The 24,770-nt window shown below is 40.6% G+C and overlaps 1 protein-coding gene across 1 annotated transcript in view; it reads left to right on the top strand.

The window, feature by feature from the left end:
- Window positions 1-24,770, top strand: part of dnah9 (dynein, axonemal, heavy chain 9) — a 294,417-nt gene that overhangs the window by 188,404 nt on the left and 81,243 nt on the right. The window contains exons 60-63 of the mRNA XM_041816205.1: window positions 615-803; window positions 939-1,174; window positions 2,151-2,273; window positions 2,791-2,995. Of these exons, the coding sequence (XP_041672139.1) occupies window positions 615-803; window positions 939-1,174; window positions 2,151-2,273; window positions 2,791-2,995 (753 nt within the window). The remainder of the gene's footprint in view (window positions 1-614; window positions 804-938; window positions 1,175-2,150; window positions 2,274-2,790; window positions 2,996-24,770) is intronic.

The raw sequence follows: 24,770 nt of genomic DNA, 5'->3' as shown, positions 1-24,770 counted from the left end.
TAAGAATCACAACTCAAATGTTTATCCAAATACCTGCACAGCCAATATACATAAGTCCCTGCATCATCTGGGCCTGTGTAAATGTGTGTAAATCTCCTGCTGACAACAGCACAACAAAAAGATGAGTGTTGACACTGTTAGTATGTTAATGTAAATTATTCAGAGGAGGATTTGAAAAGGCCTGACAGGAGCAACAAACGGACGCCAGGTTGTGCCGTCTCTAATATCAATGCAAATGCAGTCAACTTGCTGAAGTGTTGAGTGTTTGTGGCCGTGTTTTATGCTGAAAAGTTACAGACTGGATCAAAGTGTGGAGCCTCCAAACTTTAGAGGAGATTAGATATGGAGGTAAACTTTATTGATCCCTGAAGGGAGATGGGATCATTGCTGCAGTAAAGAGTAGTGGCGTCTGGACTTGAGCAGGGAGGTGATAAAGGAGATGAAACTGTAATAAAAAACAGACTTGAATGCAGCAAGGCATTGTGGTTCTGGATGTTTCCTCATGCTGTATGGATAAGAGCGGCTTTGGATTAATTTAGACTTTATATGGGATGGGAATAGGGATGTCTGTGGAGAGGATGCTATAGAAATGTAAGCTTGTGTTTGTGTTCAAGGTAGGAGGTTTGGCCTCAGAGAACGTCCGCTGGGCTGAGGCCGTAGAAAACTTTAGGAAACAGGAGAGAACTCTCTGTGGGGACGTTCTCCTCATCACCGCCTTCATCTCCTACCTGGGATACTTCACCAAACGCTACAGGCTCCAGCTGATGGACTACACCTGGAGGCCGTATCTGTCACAGCTTAAGGTCAGTATAGATTTATTTTTAACACTATTTCATCAGTCCCAGTGGTTGCTGTGTCAGCACAGAGCCGTAAATTTGTGCCGTGACTTGACCGCACACAGTGGAACTCAACCAATCATCAGCATCTTTTCCTGTAAGGTTCCCATCCCTGTGACCCCTGACCTGGACCCTCTGACCATGCTGACAGACGACGCAGACATCGCAGCTTGGCAGAACGAGGGTCTGCCTGCCGATAGGATGTCCACTGAGAACGCCACCATCCTCACTTCCTGCCAGCGCTGGCCTCTCATGGTTGACCCTCAGCTGCAGGGCATCAAGTGGATCAAAAACAAATATGGAGACAGTTTACGTGTGATCTGCATCGGACAGAGAGGGTACGATTCTTCGTGATAGAATATGCACATATGCACAATTAGGTCTCAAACTTAGGATTCTGACTTTTTATTTCATACTTTGAGCGTTTCAACTCATAATTTTGATTTCTCATATAATATTCTGAGCTTTGATATTTATAATTCTAATTTTTAATCCATATTTTGACCTTTTAAACCAATTATTTTGTATTTTATCTCATATTTTCAACTCCAAGCTTTGACTTCATAACCCCATAGTTTGACCTTTTACATTCACAATTTAAAATTTTGAATCATATTTGACTTTTAATTTCATGATTACAAATTTAATTTCATATTTTACCTTTTAAACTCATGATTTTGACTTTCTTTCTAATATATTTGCCTTTAACAAACATTTTTTTTAATCTAAATTTCATGTTTTGACCTTTTTGAACTAATAAATTTCCTTTTCCCAGATTGTGAGCCCTTTAACTTTTCTTTTTAACTTTTTAAATGTCAAAATCATTTGTCATCAGTGCTAAGTTTTTTTTAAGTATTTTATTACTGGTGAAATGAGGTTGACAGTTTATAGTTAAAAAGGTGATCCTGTTAGGCCCTCAGGTAAGACCTGAATCCAGAATCCGGCCCCTGCTGGGATTGAGTGTGACACCCCTGATCTAGAGAGATAATACGGCACCATGAGCTCCTTAAGAAAGAGTTGGTGCCTGACCATGAAGAGCTTTGTAAGTGAGAAGAAGAATTTTAATTTCTAGATTTTATAGGGAGCCAATGATTGGAGAGAATTACAGCAGTCTAACCTGGAGATAACACACATTTTTAAGACAGGATGTTTCTGGTTTCAGCGATGTTGCGACAGTGACTGAAGGTCATCTTTGAAATATGCTTTATGAGGATGCTGAAGGACATGTCCGGAGTGAAAAAGTGTAAAAGTCAGAGATTAAATAAGTTAGATTGTTATTATGCTGACAGTCTGGCGTTTTTTTTTTCTAACAAGGTACCTGGATGCTGTGGAGAGAGCGCTGGCAGAAGGAGATGTGGTTCTTATAGAGAACCTGGAGGAAACGTTGGATCCTGTTCTTGGACCTCTGCTGGGGAGAGAAACCATCAAGAAGGGCAGGTAAGCAGCACTTCCTTTCAGCTTTATAAACATACCATCGTTGCTGTCCTCGGCAGTCATTCCCAAAATTATTTCCTGGGACTGTATATGTACAACAGTATATCCTTCCTCTTCTATGACTTCAGTCAGGAAATAAAGCTGTTAGGCCTCTGCGGGTCTCACAGAGCCTTTCTATGGGAATGATGCTACATATTTTTGCAGCAATTTTTAAAGCTGTACTTGGATTATATTGGCTTTGGTTTGTGAGAAATATACCAGGTAGGAAGGTTACACAACGGTGAGAGATATGTTCCTACACTGTTAGTTTCCTTCTTTCTTTGGGATTTGTTTATAATGAGAAGAATGTGGAATAGGAGCTTAAAATAATGCTGACATGATGTCCTGAGGGAACTGTAAGCAGGGAAACCTATGACAGTGTTTTGTAAAAGGGACAGATTATTAGTGCTTAGCTCGTAATGAGGACGTCCTGTAACCAACGTCTGCTTTAGTCTCGTCTTCTTCTTGTTTCTAAAAACAGGTACATAAAGATCGGAGACAAGGAGTGTGAGTATAATCCCAGTTTCCGGCTCATTCTCCACACAAAGCTGGCCAGTCCTCATTACCAGCCCGAGCTGCAGGCCCAGTGCACACTGATCAACTTCACCGTGACCAGGGACGGGCTGGAGGACCAGCTGCTGGCCGCCGTGGTCAGCATGGAGAGGCCCGACCTGGAGCAGCTGAAGGTGAGAAACATCCACCTGATGAAGGGACTTCACTCCGAAGGGCCATGGTCTTTTCATCTGATATGTTTCACGAATGTTAAAGTGAACCAGAGCAGACATGAAAGCGTCTCACTCTTCAGGTGCTATCAAAGAACAAACAGCCGCTCCTCGTCCGTCTCTTTAGTCTTTCTCCTCTAACATCTCCTCTGAGCAGGAGTAATTAAAAGAAACAGTCAGAGGCCTCCAGGAGCGCAGCAGAGCACTCCGGCTCGTCATTATCCATTTTTAACGCTACACATCGGCCAGAAAACATCGGCTGTCTTCAAACATCACAAGAGGCTGCAGGTCCAGGTCTTTGATTCAAAACAATCAGCTGCTGCCTTTGATTCAAGCCGAACTAAGTGGATGTGTGATAATTACGGGGCTCTGGATCCCTCTCTTAGGGAGACTGGGACTCTGCTCGACTGAGTGTGCATGTGTGAGAGAGAATGTAGGAGTTTGTTACTGTGTGTGTTCAGGAGACACACAGCAAACGTATCCCAATCTGCCCTTTAAAAGAGCGTTAGCTACGTAGATTTTAAATCCCCACAATACCTGCCTCTTTGATCCTGCAGATTATGTGTTTGTGGTAAAAATCTAAAGTTTAGGAGCATTTGTTGTTGATATTTATGGAATTTTGCATTATGCTGAAATGCATGATGGGAAGAAGAGTTCTTAGTATGAGAAGGTGGCTAGTTTAGGTTTTTGGAGTTCTCATAGTTCCTCTGCTGTGTGCATATGATTATCCCGTTACAGTTCAGCTTGCAAAAGATGGCAATCAATGTAGTGTGTAGTTAACTCCCGCACACTTCCTGACCTGCAAAATGCAGCCATTGTTCAACAACACTAACCTGCAAAGCAGAATGATTGTCCAGAGTCTCTGTCAGCAAAGCTCCAGTCTGAAACAACTGCATTGGTCCGAGACCAATCAGCATCATTAGTCAGCATTGTTGTAATCGAGTCACCAAACCTCGAGTCCGAGTCAAGTCCTCTTTTCCTTAGTTCGAGTCCGAGTTGAGTCCTAAACGAGTCCCCAGTACCTAAAAACTAGAGCCAAATTAAATTAAATGATCAATTATTTTCAAGCCATTCCAGCTTTCCAGGCGGGCTACACTGGTGTGTTTCATTAATGTATGAATTTCTTAAACTTTATATTCTAAAGGGCTAGAGGAGCAGTTACACTCATCTTCTATAATATCAGTTATATTAACAGGATTATTTTTGTATTTAGGGTGGAAAAATGAGACATGTTTTTAACTGAACTCATGCTTCACATCTATCTTATCCTAAATATTCCTCCTTTAAAATGACTGGATTTATTCAGATTTCTCACTAAAAACTGAAATTCCAATTTTCTGCATGGGAAATTTGAACACATCATAAAAAGGTCTTGACTTTGTCCCCCTTTGATACTCCAAAGTCTGAGTTGTCTTTAAACTCATAATTTCACCGTATGCCACCTCGTTTAGCTCACTAATCAGCGTTATCTCGCCGTTGTTAACGCAGATGGATTGATATTTTTACTAACGGGACTCTCTACAGGGTTTAAGAGTTTTTATCACTCTGTCCCAGACTGAGGAGGATTACTGTACAGCAGCAACAGCAGCTAGTATGAGCAGTCTGAGCAGCTGATGGAGATTTTCAGCCATTCAAAGGTGGGCTAGCTGCATTTTAGTTTAATTTCTTGTAGATTACCACAGGAATACAGAGAAGAGCCAAGGGTTTAGGCTACCTATCAGCTTCTCTCTCTGTCACCCAGGCTCCTCCTCTCTCTCTCCTCTGGTTGTTTTAACACATGCAGGTGAACGCACGCCGGGCGCTGCGTGAACACTCATCAGTTATGAGGGGTTTCTCACACAATAACAATAAATATTACAAAATGAAATGGTCTTCAGCAAAAAAGTTTCGAGCCATCCTCTTCATCCTTGAGTCCTGACGCAGTTAAAGCTCGAGTTCGAGTCAAAGTCCAAGCCATCTGCGCTCGTGTCCAAGTCGAGTCATGAGTCTGCCAAATCAGGACTCAAGTCAGACTCGAGTCCTAGTCCTGGACTCGAGTACTACAACACTGTTAGTCAGTACCTACCAGGGCTTGACGCCAACTTTTCTCCCAAGGAGCACATGTGCCCCTAATTTTTTTTTACAGTTCGCACACACCTATTTTTAGGCACAAATGCGAGTGAAACGCTCACACTGTCGAGCCCTGTCTACGTTGTAGCGAGATGTACTGGAAGCCAGTAGCAGTGGCTGCTGCTAAGTGTTTAGCTTGGATGAGGCTGTAGTCTGAAGTGGGTAACTCTGGCACAACTTCACCAACTTCCAAGGTGTATGGAGGATGAAGAGAGTCTTTAGGGGAACAGAAATCTCCAGCCACACTTGTAAGAACAACTCTATTAGACCGACGTGTTCCAGCATGTCTCCTTCATCAGGGTCATCTAGATCCTCATCATCCTGGATGACCCTGCTGAAGGCTACATGCCGAAATGTGTCGGTCTGATAAAGTTGTTCTCTAAACTACAAGTGTCATTAGGAGATTCAAGCACCAAAAAAGCCAGGATGCTTGGACCAAGCTATCGTTTTCACCTGCAGCTTAACTGTACTGCTCATCACAGTCATGCTTGGAGCCAAGTCTCTCCTCAGCAAGGAACAAGTGAGATAAACAAACGGTCTTATCTGTGACAGAGCTCATCTGAATTCTTTTAAATATGGACACTTTATTATCAACTGTTTTATTTTGAAATTCAGATCTGCACCTAAAGGAGTGACTTTGACAGCAACAAAATGGACAATCTGCACACAAATCTATATTTCTCTCTGCTCCTACTCAAGGGAGTCATGCAGCTTAACCCAGGAGCACAATAATACACTCTGACTGTGGTCTGGAGCAAACAGGAGCAGTGAGCTGAGCTGCCTTCTTTTACTCTGTCCTAGTTATGGTACAAAGTTAACGGTGTTATAAAACCTGTGTATACAAGCCTTCTGATCACACTGGTGCAGTGGCATAAAATGCAAAAGATGCTGAATACACATGGTTATAAATGATGTAACATATACAGGTGGGTGAATTTAATTGAGGTGGATTTAAGGTTTGGGGGCAGGGACTGGAGGTGCCAAAAGCTAAGTGGTTTCATCCTCATGCCCCATGAACAGAGGCCGTTGTCCTTGGAGCCGGTGGTTTGGGTTTAAATCGATTCTGTTTCCCCTCTGCTCTGTAAAATCCCAGATTCTGTCTCTATCAGCTTTCTGGTATTTAAAAGAACCAGTTATATATTTAAGAACTTTAGCTGCATGTCTGTGCTTTGGTTACAGTTAAGTATAACCTGACACAGCCTATGTACAACTTAATTCAAATTCTCTACTACTAATTCTATACTAAACAAGGCTTTTTTTCAAATCAGCTCATAATCTCATGTCAAACCCAGGTAGCCCGCCCTAACTCTGACACGTTTTTCTGGTCTCTTTGGCTCTTCATGAGGCCAAAATGCACTAAATAAACATCATGTGGCATAAAAAAAGACTTAAAATTACATGTTAAGACCATGAACTCATTAAGAAAATGGGGCTGCACTGTGACGTTACAGAGAGAGGTGTAAAGGCGCTGATAGCACGTCCCTTCGTAAACCATAGTCTTCTCGCTGCATGGGCCCCTTTTATCCTCTGATCTATGCGATAGATGTGGAAGCAGGAGGAGTGCTGTTTTTGGCATTTTTAGAACAGTTTACCCTCTGTAGTAGCAGGATGGACTCTGTCGTCTGCAGTAAACATGAACACATGTCTCCAACAGTCGATAACATGAGTGGTTGGTGTGGCTGCTTCTTCTTCATCTGCCTTTTTCTTGGCAGATTTACAAACTGACCATGTGCATATGGCCTGTTATTGTAATGAACAGTTTCACTTCTGAGAAAGCAGACCACAGGGGATGGTGGAGGGGGAGCAATCATGCCCAGGCACTGAACAGTTGTTCCTGATGTGAAAATATCCTCAGAAACTTTTGCTTTGGCTTCACTTTTAAACACAGAGAGTACGTCCGTTTCCATTCTGCTGCTTAAACATGGGCCTTTTATTACCTTAGCTTCAATAAAACTTTTAAGTCGATGTGTGTGCTGACTGAAACAGCTTTAAAGGTTGTTATTTCTCTTAGTAAATTCCAGAAGCATTAAGTTTTAATTCAATTAAACAAAACCAAAGCCTAATGTCCAGTTGTTGAAAACACATTACTTACTCTGCAAGGTTTCTCCAACTAAATAGATTCAAATTATAAAATTAGGAATAATTCACACAATGATCTGGAGTATAAACGTCTAAGACAGTGTTACTCAACCCTGCTCAACCAATGAACCAAACTGTTGAAAAATACCTTTGAAGAGCCACAATCTAAGTGGTGAAAAGTGGGTGGAAGGTCAATAAAAATAAGTTAAAGCTGGCAAAATAGGTGAAAAAGCTGCAAAGATGTTGCCAGAAATGGATGAACAGGGGTAAAGTAGGCAGAAAATGGCAAACTAGGAGAAAAGTGACAAAAAAATGTGGAGAAAAAAAGACAGAAATGGTTGAGACATGACAGAAAAATGACTTACAGGGGGCAATAATGGTAGAAAAAGAGGCAAAAAATGTGACCAAAAAAAATGTCTTACAGGGGGCAATAATGGTAGAAAAAGAGGCAAAAAATGTGACCAAGAAAAATGACTTACAGGGGGCAATAATGGTAGAAAAAGAGGCAAAAAAAGGTGACCAAAAAAATGACTTACAGGGGGCAATAATGGTAGAAAAACAGGCAAAAAAGGTGACCAAAAAAATGTCTTACAGGGGGCAATAATGGTAGAAAAAGAGGCCAAAAACGTGACCAAAAAAATGACTTACAGGGGGCAATAATGGTAGAAAAAGAGGCAAAAAAAGGTGACCAAAAAAATGACTTACAGGGGGCTATAATGGTAGAAGAAGAGGCCAAAAACGTGACCAAAAAAAATGACTTACAGGGGGCAATAATGGTAGAAAAAGAGGCAAAAAATGTGACCAAAAAAATGACTTACAGGGGGCAATAATGGTAGAAAAAGAGGCAAAAAACGTGACCAAAAAAATGTCTTACAGGGGGCAATAATGGTAGAAAAAGAGGCCAAAAACGTGACCAAAAAAATGACTTACAGGGGGCAATAATGGTAGAAAAAGAGGCAAAAAAAGGTGACCAAAAAAATGACTTACAGGGGGCTATAATGGTAGAAGAAGAGGCCAAAAACGTGACCAAAAAAAATGACTTACAGGGGGCAATAATGGTAGAAAAACAGGCAAAAAAGGTGACCAAAAAAATGTCTTACAGGGGGCAATAATGGTAGAAAAAGAGGCCAAAAACGTGACCAAAAAAATGACTTACAGGGGGCAATAATGGTAGAAAAAGAGGCAAAAAAAGGTGACCAAAAAAATGACTTACAGGGGGCTATAATGGTAGAAGAAGAGGCCAAAAACGTGACCAAAAAAAATGACTTACAGGGGGCAATAATGGTAGAAAAAGAGGCAAAAAATGTGACCAAAAAAATGACTTACAGGGGGCAATAATGGTAGAAAAAGAGGCAAAAAACGTGACCAAAAAAATGACTTACAGGGGGCAATAATGGTAGAAAAAGAGGCCAAAAAACGTGACCAAAAAAATGAGTGAAATGTGACTAAAATTGTCAAAAAGCAGCAAAAAGATGGGGGAAAATGAGTGAAAAATAACTAAAAATTGTCAAAAAGCAGCAAAAAGATAGGGGGAAATGAGTGAAAAACAACTAAAATTGGCAAAAAGCAGAAGAAAGGTGCGGGGAAATGAGTGTAAAACAACTAAAATTGGCAAAAAGCAGCAAAAAGATAAGGAGAAATGAGTGAAAAACAACTTAAATTGGCAAAAAGCAGAAGAACGGTGGGGGGAAATGAGTGGAAAAACAACTAAAATTGGCAAAAAGCGGCAGAAAGGTGAGGGAAAATAAGAAAAAATGACATGTATTGGCAAGAGGCACCTTAAATGGACAAAAAGTGGAAAAAATGCAATTTGCAAAAAGCAGGATAAAATAGGCAAAAACCGACGAAAAAGGGCAAAAATGGGATTACAGTGGCAAAAAAATGCACCTAAGGGCAATGGGAATACACAGACAAGAAATAAAGGTTGACAAATAAGTTTGACAATTAAAGCCTGCTGTATAAGTGTGGGAAACAAATTGCAATAGATAATTCTGAGGTCAAAGTTTCCCTTTTTTATTGTTTTCCAGGAGAATCATATTTCAAATAGACATAAAAGAGCCACTAATCCCCATAACAGAGCCACCTGTGGCTCTAGAGCCATGCACTGAGTATCACGCTAATAAGAAAAGGTGAAATATATTATATTACAATGGCACAGGTTGTTGTGATGTATCTGTGAGGAATCAGCCGTAACGGCAGTCATACAATAACCCTGAATCAGAAAATCTAATGAACTTGTGAAGCACTAACAGTCTCAGTCACCCTGGGTTGTGTTGGTCTGACACGCCTCCATTTATCATCAGACTGTGGGATTGTGTCTCCATGTCATCCTCCAGGGAGTTTCATCTTTGTCTTATCACTTTAGCAGCCTGGTTTGTGTTCACACCTCAGCACAATCAAAGCAGCGGCAGATGGGACGCTCTTTAAGGTGTGCGCGCCTTTTTAATGTAAATGACGCTCTTTGTTGTTTGGACCTTGGACCCTCGGCTGTTGTTTCGTCACCAGCTGGAGCGCTCAGCTGTCACTGGCGGTCAGAGTTAATGGTCGACTCTGCGGGTTCTTCTGAAGGAGTAATGAGCTGCACATAGTTAGGATATCCACAGTTTGGTCTGTGGTGTGAATGTAAATCTTGGTAATTAAGTAAAAACTCTCTTGATCAAAGCTGCAGCGCCTAATGATGCCTCGCTCGTCTCATCGACAATCTGCTCTTTTCATGTCAGCTGTTTGAAACGGATTGGCCGATGGCGCTACTGTACCAGCAATTAGACAACGCATTGACACACTTCCACTGTTCCTTAAAAGCGGCTCTTGTTAGTCAAAGGGGGCAGAAAGGAAAATGATAAAACCCCTCTTCCGTTGAGAACATGTCTGGCTGATGGCAGTGTCTCCCAGAGATCACAACAGGAGATAATGTGGGAAGTCTGTTAACGGGTCGGGCGGATTTACTCCAACACAATCCCATTTGCATTTTGATGGTTTTCTGGAGGTGTCCTTGTTTGCGTTGGGCCTCTGTGGGGAGTGCTTTACTCAGACCTGTAGGCTTTCATCCACCGACATATCAGCATTTTTAATAAACAGAGAGAGAGAAGACAACGCCAAAATGCCAGGGTTATTTTAAGCCCTGTGTCCCCTCAGCAAAATCCAACGCAGAAGAAGTGATTTAATGAAGCTTGTTTAATTAGCATTTCAGTGAGGAAAAAACAAAATCTGGAACTCACTTATCATTTTAATTAACAGTGAAAGTCGAAGGTGGGAGGCAGGTAAGCGAGGAGGGGGCTGCTGTGTATACTGATCATCTCCCTATCACCTCACTGTAGGGCTGGGAAATATGCAGCTTTTAAGAGATACTCATATATTTTCAGCCCAGATTTAGGTGAATGCACCATTCTTTGTATGGGTGTGGTTTATTTTTCAGTATTTATTTCTTTAGTCATCCTTCAGCAGTGTATTTTATTGCTGATTTCTCCCTTAGGTGTATAAAAGCGGCCAAGTTAAGTTTAGAGTTAGCAGCCACGTGTAAGCTCTGTCTTATGTTGGGTTAGCATTTACCTTACAGATGTAAGGTTGGTCTATACTAGTAGAGCTTCATGCCCAAACTACCTGAAATGTTATCACAGATATAACAGCAGGTGTAATATTTATATTGTAACTTAAGCCTACACTGAAACTATCTCAGCTGGTGCAGAACTTGAATATTAGTAGAGTAAACTCTGTTTTAAATGACTGAAGTTTAAACTGGGCTGAGCTTAAACTTACACACAGCTGATGTAGCCCAGAGCTGACATCCAGAGGGATCTGAGTCTAGAGCTGCTGCTCCTGCACACTGAAATGAGCCAGCTAAGCTGGTTCAGGCATCAGGGCCCCTCAGGATGCCTTCTGGTCACCTCTCTACAGAGGTCATCCATGCATGCCCAACTGGAGACCTCAGGGTAGACCCAGAACCTTCTGGGGAGATTATATACCTCTTCTGGCTTGGAAGTCCTTTAACCCTCATAGAAGGAGCTTAAAAATATGAATGGGTGTAGAGAAGTCTGGAGTGATTTGTTTAGCCGGCTGCCACCTAATCCTCCAACAGTGGGAGAAAATCAATGAGAAGATGGATGGATGAATAATGGATGGATGGATGAAAGGATGGATGATGGATGGATGTATGATGATGATGGATGATGGATGGATGGATGATGGTGATGGATGATGGATGATGGGGGAATGATGGATGGATGATGGATGAATGATGGATGGATGATGATGGATGGATGGATGGATGGATGGATGGGTGAATGATGATGATGGATGGATGGATGATGGGGGAATGATGGATGGATGATGGATGAATGATGGATGGATGATGATGGATGGATGGATGGATGGATGGATGGATGATGGATGGATGGATGAATGATGATGATGGATGGATGGATGATGGGGGAATGATGGATGGATGATGATGATGGATGGATGGATGGATGATGGATGAATGATGATGATGGATGGATGGATGGATGGATGGATGGATGGATGGATGGATGGATGGATGGATGAATGATGATGATGGATGGATGGATGGATGGATGGATGGATGGATGGATGGATGGATGAATGATGATGATGGATGGATGATGGATGAATGATGGATGAATGATGATGATGGATGGATGCATGGATGGATGATGGATGGATGAAAGGATGGATGATGGATAGATGGATAGATAGATGGATGGATGATGGTTGGATGATGATGATGGATGGATGATGAATAGATGATGATGATGATGGATGGATGGATAGATGGATGATGGATGAATGATGGATGAATGATAATGATGGATGGATGCATGGATGAATGATGGATGGATGAAAGGATGGATGATGGATAGATGGATAGATAGATGGATGGATGATGGTTGGATGATGATGATGGATGGATGATGAATAGATGATGATGATGATGGATGGATGGATGGATGATGGAAATATTAGTATATGTGCTGTGTATTGCTACCCAGTAAAAACACAAATCTGATTCTTGGCCCATGTTGCCCATCTCTACTACATTGCCCTGCAGAATGCAGAGCTGAATGGCTTTTTGTTGTGGGTAAACAACCTGCACTGATAACAATCAGACTGATAGCAGAGAGCAAATTGTCTCTACCTGTTTATATCCTCTCAATGACTCGCTGCCATCAAACCTTTAATGAGGTGAGCGCCGCCACTGAGCCGTAAGACGACGCCGGCATGAAGGAGCTCTCGTTTAGCCGAGCCAAAGAGGGGCTAAGGAGCTTAAAATGTCAAGTTGCCTTTTGGAGGGAGCACGCAGGGATCAGTCTTCAACCTTTTCCCTCCTCTGCTCCTCCCTCTGCAAATATGAGAGTGCATGTGTGCACTCCTAAGTGTGTTTGCTCCAGTCTAATGAGAGCTAAAGCTCCCCAAATTACCTTAACAGGGCCGCACCGTGCCACGCTAATCATTTGCCTAAAAAATGATAGATGTAATATCTCATTTTAATCCCAATTAGGATGTTCTGCTGACTGGTTAATTGTTTGTTTTTCCCAAGCAAGGGTAATTACAAGTACAATGTGCCGGAGGAGAGCTAATGGTTGAAAACGGACTCATTATGGGTCCAGTCTGGAGTGTTTTAGTGTGGAGAGTTTCCCCCTCTGGAGCAGCCAGTCTGGGTGAGTTAGAAGGTCACAGTTGACTCATTCAGGCCGATGTCCCCTTTTAAATGTCTGCCACTCAGACCCCTTCTGTTCCTTTCTCTCCACTCAGAGTGCAGGCGTGTCAGCGCTTTGCTTTAAATGCCACCAATCAGATCAGTTTGTTATAGGAGAGGCTCATGATTTCATGATTTAAGGACAGTAGGAGAAAGGAAAGGCCTCGTGGAATGGCAGCTGTGATTGGCTGCAGCCTCCTACAGACCTGAATGTATAATTGGAAGAAAACGTTAAAAAGAAAGGGCAAAGAAAAACACACCACCGCCGCCATCTGACTGTGACATCATCATCAGGATAGGACAGTCAAATATCGTTATCATGTCATATTTTAATATTCCAGGTTGTTTTTCATTGAAACACAACGATTCTGACGACTCTTTTTATTTTAATAATTTCTGACTGAAAAACGAGCCTAAACAGAGATCAGACCACTTTTCATGGTAAAAATACATCTCTTTAACCCATTAGCTGTAATAAAAGCTGTTATTTATCAAAACAAGAGATCGATTAGCCTGAGTTTAACCCTTAGAGCTCACGCAGCACGAATCTGTGCTGCAGGCACACCCCTTTGTGAATTGCTTGGTAACTTTTGAACCGTAAGTCATAGGCACTAACTTGTTTTTTCCTACGAAAGCTCTCTGTTGTGCCTTTCTAATCATGTCTTCCATGCATCTGTAGCTCTTACAGAACATTTTCTAATGAGCCTGGAACTTAGCTGACCATCCAGGGTCTCTGAGGACAGCGTTGTATACAACAAGAGGTGACAGTTTATAAAAGTGTTGATAACTTTTGAACCATAAGTCATAGAAACATACTTTTTTTTCCTCTGAAAGCTGACCATTTTGCCGTTTGTTTGCTATCATCGATGTCTCCGTAGCCCTAGAGGACACCGTTATAGTGAGCCCAGAACTTCATTGCTATTTCGGGGTCTTTGGAGATTAAATCCACAGCGTTACATCCTATGAGTGTTTTTAATCCATTTTCAATCATGTACTTTGTTTTTCTTCAGTGGGTAGCGCCATGTTTGTTGACATGTAATGCATTGTGGGAGGTGTAGTCAACCAGTTGCGTCTCTACTGCTTAGAGGAATGGCACAAATGAATCTAACTGCAAAAAAAGTGCATGGACTTCTTCTTTGTATATATGTAGATATTTTGAAAACTTTTGGTCACAGAATGTTTATTTTTTCACTGTTTTGACCCCAAGAGACGGAGAACAAGTCTGCGCAAAGAAAAGGCTTAGTCACAGACATTAACTGTGTTATCAATAACAATCTGTGAGTTTCAAATTTTGATTTCTTTTTTCCTTTGTCTTTAGAGTCCATTAACTTTTTAAAAATTTTATTTACTTATAAAGTCCAGGTTGTCCTGAAAAAGGATGCATAGAGCTTGACTGTGCACCACAGGGTTGATGTTTTATAAGCTTTTTAAGACAAAAGTCCAGACAAGACATGATGATGAAAAAACTAGCTGTGAGCTCTGAGGGTTAAAACAGAACAACAATCCAACATGAAACAAAACTGTAAATGCAAAGAAAGTAGAAATTTACAGGAGGAGTAACAGGGAGATTAGTTGTCATTAAATTTCAGGATTAATCTGGATTGATGATTAAGATGATGTAATTAAGACAACCCAAAATCCTGGAGTTGTACTCAGTACTCCTGTGAAAGAAAACCTACGTGACTCCTCGCTGGCTAATAAACCAGAGGCCGTTAAAAAGAGCCGTACTGACGGGCTTGTCCCTGGACACAGGGGTCTGAATGCATCCTCCATCAGCAGCCTGATTAGCACAGTCTTCTGCACACAGGCCACCAGCTCGGTTCAGTTTATTTTGTCCAGGTGACACTGGTACTTGGTTCTCAGTGCCATCATATGGAACTGGCAGGCACCAAAGATCTAAGGGGGGCGCGAGGCTTTGTCTGCTCTGAGGCTGCCAAAATTAGATTTGTAAATATGGACTAAAACCATGGTGAAGCAGTTATAAAGCAGATTATAGAAATGTCTTTGGTTAAGAAAATCATGCATAGGCCTTTTAAGAGTTTTATCAGTGAAACAGTTAAAGTCTATGTTGATTTTTGGTGACAGTGTGTCACTTTCTCTTCTCTCGGGCCCTTTGAGGAGGCTCAGCTTTTAGGCTGACAGAGATGGCACACTGACTCTGCTGTGGTACAGCCATCAAACTTTGAGAGGAAATATTATTACATTAATATTTATTACAGTCTTTGCAATTTAGCCTGAGTTTGATGCATATAAAAGACATTTATCTTAGTTGTAATTGAGCCATCATCAAGGATAACATTCCAAAAACTACCACAGACCTGAGTCTTTCTGCAAACTAACTTTTCTCTGAAAAAAGTCACAAAAATGATCATGCTTTTAAGGATCACATTCCTTGTTGCAGTAATAATGATAATGTTGATTTCCATCTGTCCTTTGTCAGGTAATCACTGTTAATTATTTACATCAAAACATAAATCCCATTTTATTAGCTATCTGTTTTATTGGGGTCTTCTCCCCAAAACTAAACTAGCAGAAACTAGAGGATCTTGCCCCCCTCATCCCCCCCTTCACACACACCCCTGCACCCCTCCTCTTCACTCATACACAGCAGCTCATCCGTTTTGCTTCTTTCTCCTCCTCACTGGTTTTCTTCTTCAGTGTTATCATCAGTAGCAAAATATACTTTATTTTTTATTTATTTATACCAACAATCTGATTTTAAAACAGCTGATCTGCACCAGGAAGTTCAACGACGTCAATAAATTCCTGATCAGAACCAGCGCGGGAGCTTTATGAAGTTTTATGATAAATTCACAAACTAAACGATGGTAGAAGTTAACGTGCGACAAGAGAAGATGCAGAATAGCGGGTGACAGACGCGATGAGCTTTTTCTGTGCTGCAAATAGGAGCGGGAGAGGGAGAGGGCGAGCGAGCAGACACGGCGCACACTTAAAGGTGCAGTGTTTAAAACTGAATATCAACACCTAGAAGTGGGTTCTAGATTGCATTTCTCTGCTGGAAACTTTGGCAACCAGTTGAATTTAATGTGTATCTGTAATGTGAATACAATACAATGCAATACAATAACTTAATTTATCCTTTTTTCCTCTATGTTACCATGGAAACATGTAAAAATCCAAGATGGCAGCATCCATGGAGGGGACCCTCCCTATGTATGAATTAAAGGTTTATTCTTAGTTGTTTTTTTTCAAAATAGCTATTTTTGAATTTAGATGACTAAACACTCATTTAGATAGACCGTCTTAGAAATGTTTTGCTTTATTTTACCAAGTTTGTTCACCTAAATGCTAGGCTAAATATTACACACTGCACCTTTAATTGATCACAGATGGCACCGATCTCCAAAAGTAGATATCTTTAGGTTGAATTTACTAATGTGACAGGTAAAGTTTATGTTTGTTCAAAGTTGTATATGCATTACCTTGATCATATTAACATGCAAACGCCAAACTGATGCTCAGAAAGAGAGGGAGGAGAATAAATGCTCAGAGTGAGGCCCCGCAAAGTGGTGAGGCCCTTCGCACTATGCATAGTTGGGGTGTAGGCAGGGGCGGGCCTGGCTACACATAATGCTAGCGCTAAATGTGCTAATGACTGTCCGTCACAAATCACTCGCTCTGCCGGCTGTGGGAGCTGATATGCCTCGCGCGTCCATCACAGCACAACGTAGGCATTTAAACCGGTGATGACGGTGTTGCAGAAAAACATTCATGTCTGGCAGAAATTTTACCGGTGGCGGTGTTAATACCGGTTTAGCGCCCACTTCTACCGTGCAGTGACAATATCATCTCATAAAGACGTGGAGAGTTATGTCCTTGGTTTATCAGTTTGTCTTTAAAACTTTCAGTCGTTTTTGTCTCTGCTGTGTCGACTGCCCCACCTCGTCTGCCTCCACTCTGTCTGCATCTTGCATCCATGTTGTGTTTAATTCTGAGGATGTGCACATCTGATGTGTCAAAGCCATGCACGCTGACATAAAGAGCATGCATACATGGAGTGAACAGCACCTTCATCCAAGGCCAAAGGCATATAAATGCTGTAGTATCTTTATTTCAGAGTCCTCCAGGTAGCAGCTAATGGTGTCTCAAAACTACTAAAGGCTTCTCTGGTTTACTGACACTGGGAAAACCAGATCCAGGACACTAAAGTCCATCACTCAGCCAGTGTAGATGTCGGTCAGTAGTGTTCTGTTATTTCACTGTCCTATAAGCTGCTTTTAAAGCTTTATTACTCCAAGAGTTATAAGCGTCAGTAAATCTATGAACTATCAGAGGCACAGAGACAAGGTTTCATCTCCACAGCGGGTAAAAATGTGAGTGTAAGATTTAACAGGGACGAGGCTCGATTGGGTTTAACAATGGTGTAAAATATCTCTCATCACAGCTGCAGGAAGACGTGTCATAAAGAGAGATTAAACAGTGTGATCTCTTCAACTATCTGCTCCATCTGAGCTAAGTGTGTCTCCTGTCATGGGAACATTACGCCGCGGGGAGGAGGAACAGCTCCACCCACACCACCCTCTCCTGTGATTCCACACTGCATTAAAAAAAACGTATTACCTCCGGTTGTCAGGGATCACACCACTCACAAACCCCTGCTCCGACAACAGTGGAGTAGGCAAATCTCCCTACAAACCACCCTGCTGTAATTACAACAATCCAAAGGTCGCAGAGGCTTCTATTAAAGGAAACTTCAATAAAGCAAAGTCATTATCGAGCAGAAACAAGCAGCTACAACACACTCTAATGAAGGACAAAGTAGGATGAAGCAATACAGAGAAGTAACCCCGTCCACTTTGTTCTCTGAAGACGCTCACACGCTTTGAAAAGTGAAAGTTTCCTCTGACACTTTAGTTTTATTTCTGCCAGAACAAAGAGCGTTGGAGTTCAAGCGTTAGAGACGGGGGGCGCTAATCCATACGGTGAGGAGAGTGTAGCACACATTATCACAGAGCAGGCTGTGAATACCTCTTTTTTAGTGTGAAGGCTTCTTTAAACATCATTTAAAACAGGATTCAGACTAAATGTGCTCAGTGACTCTATATAAATATAGACGTCTATCCAGCTGTACTAAAGTGAAGCTGTGCAGAAGAGATGAGCTGCAGGAGTCTGGTTTTACAGCTGCACTTATCAAAGGTTTAACAACTCTTATGTTAGTGTTTATCTCCACTCCTCTTTATGTGATGTCACACACTCATGGCTCCGCCCACTGACAGGAAAGAATGGCTCCCCTCTTCCACAAGTTTTACTTTTATATTTTAGAAAGAAAGTCTCCATTCAGCTGGATGCGCTACTGTCCACTCCGGATTAGAAGTTACCACTGTGTATACGCTGCAGTCTGTTTCTGAATCTTCCAAGGTGAAAAGGTTCAAACCGTTCTCTTGTCAGATAATTTCCATTACTTCTGGCAAAGCCCACAACTTGTAGTCCTAGCATCATCTGTTTCTGCGGTGTGGAGTTTGTTCATCTATTAGCTGTAATACAGTAGTTGAGCCTTTACAAACATTTGTCCGTGTGCACACGCAGGCACAGCGAGCAAAGCTGAAAAGCAACCCTGCATAATCAGACAAGTTCATCTTGTTGGATAGTTTCTTGTTTCTCCAGTTTGTATATTGAACTAAAAAAACTCACTAGATATCTGCATTTTGAGTAATTTGAGTTTAAAAACTCACCAGGAGGCCGCTATGGCGATGTGATGTCACAGCTCCGCAGCGGTCCTCGCCGTTCCTCTGCAGTAACCTGTTTCAGACTGGCAGCCAGTGTTAGGGCTTCATCTCAGAGACACAGCACATCTCATGCATGGAGAATTTTCAAATTTGAGGTCTCTTCTGTTTTTTATTTGCACCATGAGCATTTATCTGTCCATCTAGACAGGAAAATGATGAATACAGAGCCATGTTTACCTTCTTGTAGCAAATATTTACATCCACATTTGTAGAATATGTTTGAAATCGGTTTCTTGATGAACCAGATGAAGGCCACCAGCTAAAATGTGTCTGTTTAATAAAGTTGTTCCCCAAATGTCTACTCTTTATGAAGCTTTCTGTTTCCACACGGTTCAGGTAAAGGTAAACACGGAACAAAAACACTTCCGCTTTCCGCTTTCCAAAGTTAAAGCCCAGTTTAGCATTTCTTTGGAGAAACTCCCATCATTTTTACATAATGCTTTTATTTTGAAAAGCTACCGGCATGCTTCCTCTACACACTGACTCCAGTCATTTGTAGGGAGTTTTTTATTGAGGAAAAAATTAGGAGGAATGACAGAGCTTTGACAGCAGGGAGACAAAGGCAGCAAACTCCTGTCTGGTATGGAAGCTGTTATGGCAGCAACAGCTGCAAGCAGAAAAACCATCTGAAAAATGGTTACTGCATAGGAGCGGCGAGGAGCCCTGCGGAACTGTGACCTCACACAACCAGTGCGGACCAAAACATGGTGGCCTCTTGGTGAGTTTATAAACTCAAATTTACTCAAAATGCAGATATCTAGTGAGTTTTTATCAGTTAAATAAACATTTCATAGATACAAACATGTAACAGCTCTGGAAGTGACTTTTAGTTGAAGCCTTGATTTCACACCTTACAGGTAAGCAGAGTTACATCAAGATCCTCCATCTCCTCTTTTCCTTTCTCCCCCTGAGTGCAAAATAACGTACATTTTCCCAATACTGTACGAGGATAAATGAAAATAATAATCCACAACTATTCTTAGACATTACCTAAGAATGTGAAGCAATGTTCTGTGTGTTTTAAAACAGATAAAATGGACCATGGCTGTAATTGAATCTACGTTGCAGGCCTGGTGCTTGTTAGAAGTGTCAGGCTACTGAAGAGCTGGAAATAACTTTGAATAACTTCATCTGTAATCACAACAAAGGGGGTTACCACAGGTTTAGATCTTTTAAAACTGATGGCTTTATTGTGCTTGTCTTTGCTGCAGCATGCAGCACTTGTGGTTATTAATACTTGATCCTAGAGAAGCCAGCGCTGTGCACGCTGTGCAAGTTACTTTATGCCAGTATAGCTCTGAGCACGTTCATCATTTGCCAAATCGGCATAAAATCATTAGCAGGATGTTATTTATCAAATTTAAAATGTGCTCACATCAGTGTTAATTTTGGTAGCTATTTCTAATTTTAGTCTTACTTTTAGTCTTTAAATGAAATGTATTTTAGTTTTAGTCACATTTTAGTCATTTCTATCCTTTTTAGTTTTAGTCCATAAAAAGTCCTCACATTTTAGGAGGGGTGTGACGAGACACTCATCTCACAAGATGAGACGAGATGAGATTTTACACTTTTTTTTTTTTTAATTTTGGGAAAAAAAATACTTGGGTGGAAAATACGTCTTTTATACAACTGAAAGTCATAATTGCAAAGCATTCAGGTCTATTCAGAAATCTTTAAACTAAGTACTGAATAGGCTATCAGTGCTTCCAAACAGTATGTCTTGTCTAATTCTGATTCAAACTGTATATTTCAATGTTCTTCAAATCAAACCTTTCATTTTAACAGTCTACAAAATCATTAATTTACTACACTATGCTCTTGTTGCTACAATTACAATAACTATTTTTAATATCATATTTAATAATATATAAAAAAAGAATTATATTATTTTAAAAAGTACTTTAAGCACTGTTTAAAACAGACTGAAATGTAAAGAGCTGCATCAGTAAAATTAAACTACGCTAAGTAACTTTAAAAACGCACATTGAAATTCATGAATATATTACTTGTAATTCATGAACTATATTTCCAATTATAGTTATTGTTCTTATTGCACACATCTTGTAGGAGACATACACACAAAAATCAGGGATCAAGGAAATTATTCAATCACGCAATAAAAACTTGACTGTACCACCCATCCTTACAAGTCCAAATTTCAATATCTGGTATGACCTCCATTTGCTCGCACGAAATCGGCCACTCTCCAAGGCATAGATGTTGTGAGGCCATTAATCTGTCTCTGTGGGATCGCCTGCCACTCCTCCTGAAGAGCTGTACGCGCCTACACGTTTTTAGTCAACAATTTATCCCATCCCAACATTTCACTCACCTACCCAGTTTATACACTTGTGAGTTCAACTCTCATGAACTGATCTGTGGTTGAGAAAAGGCACAATCAGTCATGCAGAACAAAGGTATACTGTGTGTCTGAGAAGTTGTTTGAAGCATCTGAGTACATCTCATGACAATTCTAGTAAATTTAACAATGTGCGTTTATAAAGTTACTTAGTGTATTTTTCATCCTCTTTAAGGACATCCATATTTTAAACACTCAAAAGAAATATTTCTGTCAATAACACGTTTGCTGTTATTTAGAGAAATAGATTATTTTATCGCTTAGTGGTCTTTTTTTCTCATATGAGCTTTGACAGTGTTGGACATGTCCCACAGATGAGCGTGTGTGTGTGCGTTGGTGAGCGCCCTGCTTGCTGTCAGACAGCAAACAGGGCGCGTTTAACTGGGGCTAAAACTTCGTTTTTTTGAGCTCACAGTGGACTCTGTGGCGCTCAGAGTTTGTTTTGCTAAGTTTACCGCTGCAGTAAACGGCCCGTCACGCTACCTATGTTAAGCTTCTGACTGATGATACGCACAGCCAACAGCTGATGGATGTGTGACAGACAGACGATGAGACGAGCAGACATGAGGAAGCAGCGACTCAAACTTACAAAGTCACAAAAAGCTGCACTAAGTGAATCTGTGCGCATACACGAGCTAAATAAATGCTGTATTTTCCTCATGGAGACTGCACAGGTTACCAGCAGCAGAATCTCATCATTTCGGACCGTTATGATGAACTTATTATGTATAGGCGGATCATGTGCGGCCCCACGTAGCGTATGAGGAGGAGGGGGTCCGTTTCTTCATTTGCTCTCTCACAAACAGTTTTAAAGTCTCCAGGGCATCTTTGTGATCTTTTGTAATTTCCAAGAGCTGCTGCCTCTACTGTCCGTGCAATATTGATCTCTCGAGATTGATTTTTCCGTGACGAGAAATCTCGTGGCGTTTTGATCTCACGAGAGCTTGTGGCACAAGGTCTCGTCACACCCCTACATTTTAGTCTTTACTTAAAGTCCAAGCATTTATTCTCTTGCCTAAATCTGGTACCAAATCATGGTAGTGTGTTCTCTGCACTCTGCCAATCTGGGGTTCCTGCTTTCTACAGCTGAGAGACAGAACAGATACAGATGCATTGTTTTATAACAGATTTACTAACAGTGGAGAAATATCACAGATTTTGAATGTCCGCGAAATCTACATTACATTTTAGTCTAGTTTTAGTCATCTTGATGAAAACTAAATTTCGTTTTCGTCTAGTTTTAGTCATCACAGATCTATTTTTGTTAGTCTCAGTCTAGCTTTAGTCATCACAGATCTATTTTTGTTAGTCTCAGTCTAGTTTTAGTCATCACAGATCTATTATTGTTAGTCTCAGTCTAGTTTTAGTCATCACAGATCTATTTTTGTTAGTCTCAGTCTAGTTTTAGTCATCACAGATCTATTTTTGTTAGTCTCAGTCTAGTTTTAGTCATCACAGATCTATTTTTGTTAGTCTCAGTCTAGTTTTAGTCATCACAGATCTATTATTGTTAGTCTCAGTCTAGTTTTAGTCATCACAGATCTATTTTTGTTAGTCTCAGTCTAGTTTTAGTCATCACAGATCTATTGTTGTTAGTCTCAGTCTGGTTTTAGTCATCACAGATCTATTTTTGTTAGTCTCAGTCTAGTTTTAGTCATCACAGATCTATTTTTGTTAGTCTCAGTCTAGTTTTAGTCATCACAGATCTATTGTTGTTAGTCTCAGTCTAATTTTAGTCATCACAGATCTATTATTGTTAGTCTCAGTCTAGTTTTAGTCATCACAGATCTATTTTTGTTAGTCTCAGTCTAGTTTTAGTCATCACAGATCTATTTTTGTTAGTCTCAGTCTAGTTTTAGTCATCACAGATCTATTATTGTTAGTCTCAGTCTAGTTTTAGTCATCACAGATCTATTTTTGTTAGTCTCAGTCTAGTTTTAGTCATCACAGATCTATTTTTGTTAGTCTCAGTCTAGTTTTAGTCATCACAAATCTATTTTTGTTAGTCTCAGTCTAGTTTTAGTCATCACAGATCTATTATTGTTAGTCTCAGTCTAGTTTTAGTCATCACAGATCTATTATTGTTAGTCTCAGTCTGGTTTTAGTCATCACAGATCTATTGTTGTTAGTCTCAGTCTAATTTTAGTCATCACAGATCTATTTTTGTTAGTCTCAGTCTAATTTTAGTCATCACAGATCTATTGTTGTTAGTCTCAGTCTAGTTTTAGTCATCACAGATCTATTTTTGTTAGTCTCAGTCTAGTTTTAGTCATCACAGATCTATTTTTGTTAGTCTCAGTCTAGTTTTAGTCATCACAGATCTATTTTTGTTAGTCTCAGTCTAGTTTTAGTCATCACAGATCTATTTTTGTTAGTCTCAGTCTAGTTTTAGTCATCACAGATCTATTTTTGTTAGTCTCAGTCTAGTTTTAGTCATCACAGATCTATTGTTGTTAGTCTCAGTCTAGTTTTAGTCATCACAGATCTATTGTTGTTAGTCTCAGTCTAGTTTTAGTCATCACAGATCTATTTTTGTTAGTCTCAGTCTAGTTTTAGTCATCACAGATCTATTTTTGTAAGTCTCAGTCTAATTTTAGTCATCACAGATCTATTTTTGTTAGTCTCAGTCTGGTTTTAGTCATCACAGATCTATTTTTGTTAGTCCCAGTCTAGTTTTAGTCATGGAAAAAAGGCTCTGGACAAACATCTCTAGTCATAGTTTTAGTCAGTGAAATTAACACTGCATGCATACCATGACTTTGGTCCAGATTCAGACAAGAGAATAAATGCTTGGACTACAAGTAAAGACTAAAATGTGAGGACTCTTTATGGACTAAAACTCTTAAGGCTAGAAATGACTAAAATATGACTAAAACTATAAAAGGTATTCAATCTAAAGACTACGACTAAGACTGAAATTAAAAATAGCAGCCAAAATAACACTGTCTCTGAGGAATGTTTCCAACACCTTGTTGAAACTATCCTAGAAGAGTTAAGGCAGTTCTGAACACAAAAGGGAGTAGAACCTGCTGCTAGCAAGGTGTACCTAATAAAGTGGCTGTTGAGTGTATATATAAATGAAAAGAATTTAAAGAAAAAATACTTACTAAAAAACATGGGAGTAGTTATTCTACTCACGTATTGTAGAAGTTTTGGTGCAGATAATCTGCCTCTTTTAATCTGAAATGTTCCTTCTCAAAGTTGCGTTCTGGGCTTGTTACCTTTGATTGTGATGAAAAATCACTATAATAGCCTTTTCTCTCAGACTAATCCTTACCAGAGCTTCAGAGTGTGCAGGCTTCTCTGTACCCTCCTGTATGTGGTTGTAATTCATCATCAAAGGCCCCGCCCCTCCCTCTTGCATCGACAGTCTCTTCACATCCCGGGTTTTGTTGCTCACAGAGGTTTGATGTCGGTAACCAGACGGAAGCTGGTTAATCCGGCCCATGGCGCTTTCTCGGTGGGTCCTGATAGCCGATGCTGAGGGTATTGATTATTCCTGCCTTTGAGGCGCCCTTCAGTGTTCATGTCCTTGTATTGACCCACACCTTGAACATCTCCTACGGTCTCCGATTATGTTGATAAGACCAGACAACATCCGGACAACACAAGCATACAATGTGCCTGAAAGAGAGTCCATGTTAAAGGGACAGTCCGGCGTTTTGAGAAACTTTTACAAGGATTAAATAAAGGTTAGGAATAGATCTGGGTGGATTTTTGTCCTGTGTTAAT

Source organism: Cheilinus undulatus, linkage group 20, assembly GCF_018320785.1.
Source record: "Cheilinus undulatus linkage group 20, ASM1832078v1, whole genome shotgun sequence".
Lineage (NCBI taxonomy): Eukaryota > Metazoa > Chordata > Actinopteri > Labriformes > Labridae > Cheilinus > Cheilinus undulatus.
This window is presented reverse-complemented; position numbering and strand designations above follow the sequence as displayed.